Source organism: Morone saxatilis, unplaced genomic scaffold, assembly GCF_004916995.1.
Source record: "Morone saxatilis isolate NCDOM2014 unplaced genomic scaffold, NCSU_SB_2.0 Contig12, whole genome shotgun sequence".
NCBI classification, from domain to species: domain Eukaryota; kingdom Metazoa; phylum Chordata; class Actinopteri; family Moronidae; genus Morone; species Morone saxatilis.
The window spans coordinates 19,589,842-19,593,566 of record NW_023339674.1 but is presented as its reverse complement, the minus strand read 5'-3'; the positions used below and the strand labels follow the sequence as shown (position 1 = coordinate 19,593,566).

At 38.3% G+C, this 3,725-nt stretch overlaps 1 protein-coding gene across 1 annotated transcript in view; it reads left to right on the top strand.

Moving 5' to 3' along the window:
- LOC118321503 (cytochrome P450 2J2-like) overlaps positions 1 to 3,725 on the top strand; it is a gene marked incomplete at its 5' end in the record, with an annotated part of 11,559 nt that continues 7,834 nt past the window's right edge. Inside the window, 4 exon segments of the mRNA XM_035652845.1 lie at positions 1 to 61; positions 1,329 to 1,491; positions 1,641 to 1,790; positions 2,232 to 2,382. Of these exon segments, the coding sequence (XP_035508738.1) occupies positions 1 to 61; positions 1,329 to 1,491; positions 1,641 to 1,790; positions 2,232 to 2,382 (525 nt within the window).

The following is a 3,725-nucleotide window of genomic DNA, read 5'->3' as shown; positions in this document are numbered from 1 at the left end:
TCCTTTGATTGGAGACCTTCATCGTATCGACCCCAGCAGAATGCACCTACAGTTCACAGAGGTATGTGGAGGTCAGAGGTGGGATGTAATTAAGTATTTAAGTACAGTACTTGTCACAGATTTGAGGTACTTTACTTGAGCATTTTCTCTTCTTGCCTTTTTCTACTTCTTCTCCACTTTTCACTTAGGTTTAATTTTCAATGCAATGACTTTAACTTGTAACAGAGTGTTTTACAGTATTAGTACGGTATTAGTACATTTACCTAAGTAAAGAATCTAAATACTACCTCCACCACTGGTTGAGGTCATACACACAGTATTAGATCCCATTCAGTCAAATAAAATGTCTGAGGCTGTTTACAAAAACACAACTTGGACTCGGTAGTCAGTGATTTATTTTTACACTTTTCCAAAAGTTATTACTTTTCCATAATGGAAGATGACACTGAATAACATTTGAATAACAACTTGACTCTGGTTATAGAAGAATCACAAAAGCAACATTTCAGAGCTGTTATACAACAAGCATGTTCCTCTTGAAAAAAGGAAGGAAATCATTAACTCAACACAATGGTGGAAAACAAATCCAGCCACACTGTTTGGTCTGATTTATCATTAAAATACCCAAAGACGTTGGGTAACACCACAATTTCAAGCAATTTGTCAGATGTTATGTATGATACACTTTGGTAATGTCAAACGGTAGTGTATTGTCATATAAACAAACTAAATACACAATCGTGTGTGTGTGTGGTTGCGTGCCAAAAGGAATGTGCCTTTGTCTTTGTACTGACCGTATGTTCAGCTGAGTATGAAACACGTGTTGGACAGAGACAAACAAACATGTGAGATGAAGCAGGAGGTTTGAGTTTGAGCTCACTGTATGTGTGGTTATGTTTAAGGCCAATTTAAGATGTGTGTGATCTTTAGGTTAGATTAACAGTTAGATGCAAAGACTGTTTCTGTGTGGAACATAACATTTAACTAAGATCACCATAGCAGTGCAGCTGAGGACAAATTATACAGTTTTATATAGTATTATTATACAGCAGAGGCCTTCATTGAATACCTTGATGGCCCAGAGATTTCTTTTTTTTTTTGGACCACACCCACACTTATCTGGAAAACAAATCACCTACAGCTCTCTACACCACCCACAACACAAACTCTTAACATTCCTTTTTTTAAAACATTTAACATCCAGCAATAGACACTACCATTGACCGTACACAATCCAGCCATATTCTAGATTTTTGTTTTAATTTCATCCTCAGAAAGTACACCAGCTCAGTGTTGAACCAAAACATCAGTCTGCTTCCTGTGTTCAGTTTGCAGAGAAATATGGGAAGATTTTCAGCCTTCGTCTCTTTGGTGGAAGGATTGTGGTCATTAATGGATACAAGCTTGTGAGAGAGGCCCTGGTCGAAAAAGGAGAGGACTTCATAGATCGCCCTGTTATACCACTTTTTTATACAATTTTTGGGAATAAAGGTAGTGTGTTTTGCATTTTGTTTAAAAAGTTGCTAGTGAGTATTTAGTTTGGGTAGTTGCGTCACTGACACCATATTAGTGTTTCACTAGTTGTGAGTTTTTATACCCATTTCCAATTTTGGTCTAATGCTGTTTTATGTTTCCAAAAGGTCTGGTTATTTCAAATGGCAATCTATGGAAGCAGCAGAGGAGATTTGCTCTTCATACACTCAGAAACTTTGGTGTTGGCAAGAAGACTCTGGAGCCATCCATCCAGCAGGAGTGCCAATATCTCACTGAGGCTTTTGCCCTTCAGCAAGGCACAAAACTGATCTTATTTTTCTACAAACAACAACTAATCAGCTCATTCTTTATCTCATCAAGCTATATAGCCATATGCTTTATTACCTCAACACATTTATCTTTATTACCGGTTCATTACACGAACCTGTTATTTCCCTTTACCCTGCATTTTGCTCCAACTTTGCAACACAGAAGCATGCACCAGCATCATGGAGCTTTGGACCATGCACCTTAGACCACGTGCATGTGACTCTGTTTCCCTGCTTCATTAGGGACAGCTGCTGTTTGCTTCATTTTGGCAGTGGCAGGAAGTCTGTATATAAATCTTTCATAACAACATGTCTGTCATCCTTAATCATAATCACACTTCACAATCAGCATATCACAGTACTTCTGCCTGCGGCTCATCACACATTTTATGTTTTAGTTTCTTTGTGTATTTTTTCTTTATTTTATAGGCAAACCTTTTAATACCCAGTCACTGATCAACAATGCTGTGTCCAACATCATCTGCTGCTTGGTGTTTGGGCATCGTTTTGAGTACACTGATGAGAAGTTCCAGCGTATTCTTAAGCATTTCAATGAGTTAGTGCTTTTACAAGGAAGTTTGTGGGCACAGGTGAGCTTCCTTTATAAACAAGATGCTGCACGCAATAATCTTATTTAACATCAGGATTTTGACTACATTCATGTGTATCAGGTAGAGGTGGAGGCAGTTTGAACTACATTGTAGATATTAAAGTGGACTTCTGTCACATACAGTCCTCTCTTTTACCACATAATGTTGAGAAAAAACCTTTAACCAGATAGATATGATCACTAACTGTTGTATTGTGACATTTTGACCTGTCAAAAACAATACCAGCACCCTGAGCCTAAATCAGCTAAATGGAATTCAGCCATCATTCATTTGACTATTTTGATTATTTACAGCTGTGATTTTCCCACTGTGACGTGTTTTGCTCTGTTTAGGGTTGGGCAATTTGGATACAATTCTCTATCACAGTACATGTAATTTTGTATATCAATATTTATTTATTTATTGTAATTTAGTCTGTTTTGTAAAAAGCCCAATGAAGGCAAAAAAGGAAATCTGTAACCTCCACCTGCAGTGTTTCCCCTATTATAGTACAGGCCAATAGGAACACCCGCCAGAAATATCTATTTTTTTTAAATGCCAAAAATATCTTATCTTTCAGAATCCCTTTGCATTTGTGCATCTGTGCAGTGCTGTTCTGAAAGACAAGTCAACCTCTGTGTGGTTGCCTGGGAAAGTGCCACTGCTATCAGGGTCCCTTGAAATTACTGTGGAGCTGGAGTGTTTTAACACACAAGCGATTCTAATTATTTATGCATTACTGTGTTCATCACTTTAATGTCTTAAAGGTGGAGCTCTTTTTAATGAGTCTATATACTGCTTAAAAGCTTTTGAACTTTGCCTTGAAGATCACTTAATTTAAGAATTTAAACACAGATAAATCTTATATTTTGGTTGGGGAAACAGATCTCAGGAAAAGGCTTAAAGGAGATTGTCAATATGTCATCCTGCTCGCTGTGTACCACAAGGCCTGAAAAAATTCAAGGGGAAACACTGACCTGTGTCTGTATTCAAGTTGTTAACTATTTTCTGAGTCTCAGATGATCTGCTATTTACCACAATGCTGAGTCTGTGAATACGTGGATTGAGCTGAGAGGAAGAACTTATGGGTGCCACACGTTACTCTCCCAATACAGCCTGAGCGTGTAAGAGACCGGTGATACAATAAGTCCCTTGAAAATAATGGGGGTGGGACAGGATAGGTACTCATTGCACAAGCCCACCTGGACGTTGGGAGGGTAGTAAGAATCGTATAGAGCAGTCGCGCCCAGGTGTAAAGTTGTGGGTATGGTTTCAGTTCCGAGCACCAACAGGTCCAGGTGCAATACACAAATTCTTCGCAAATTCGCAAAAA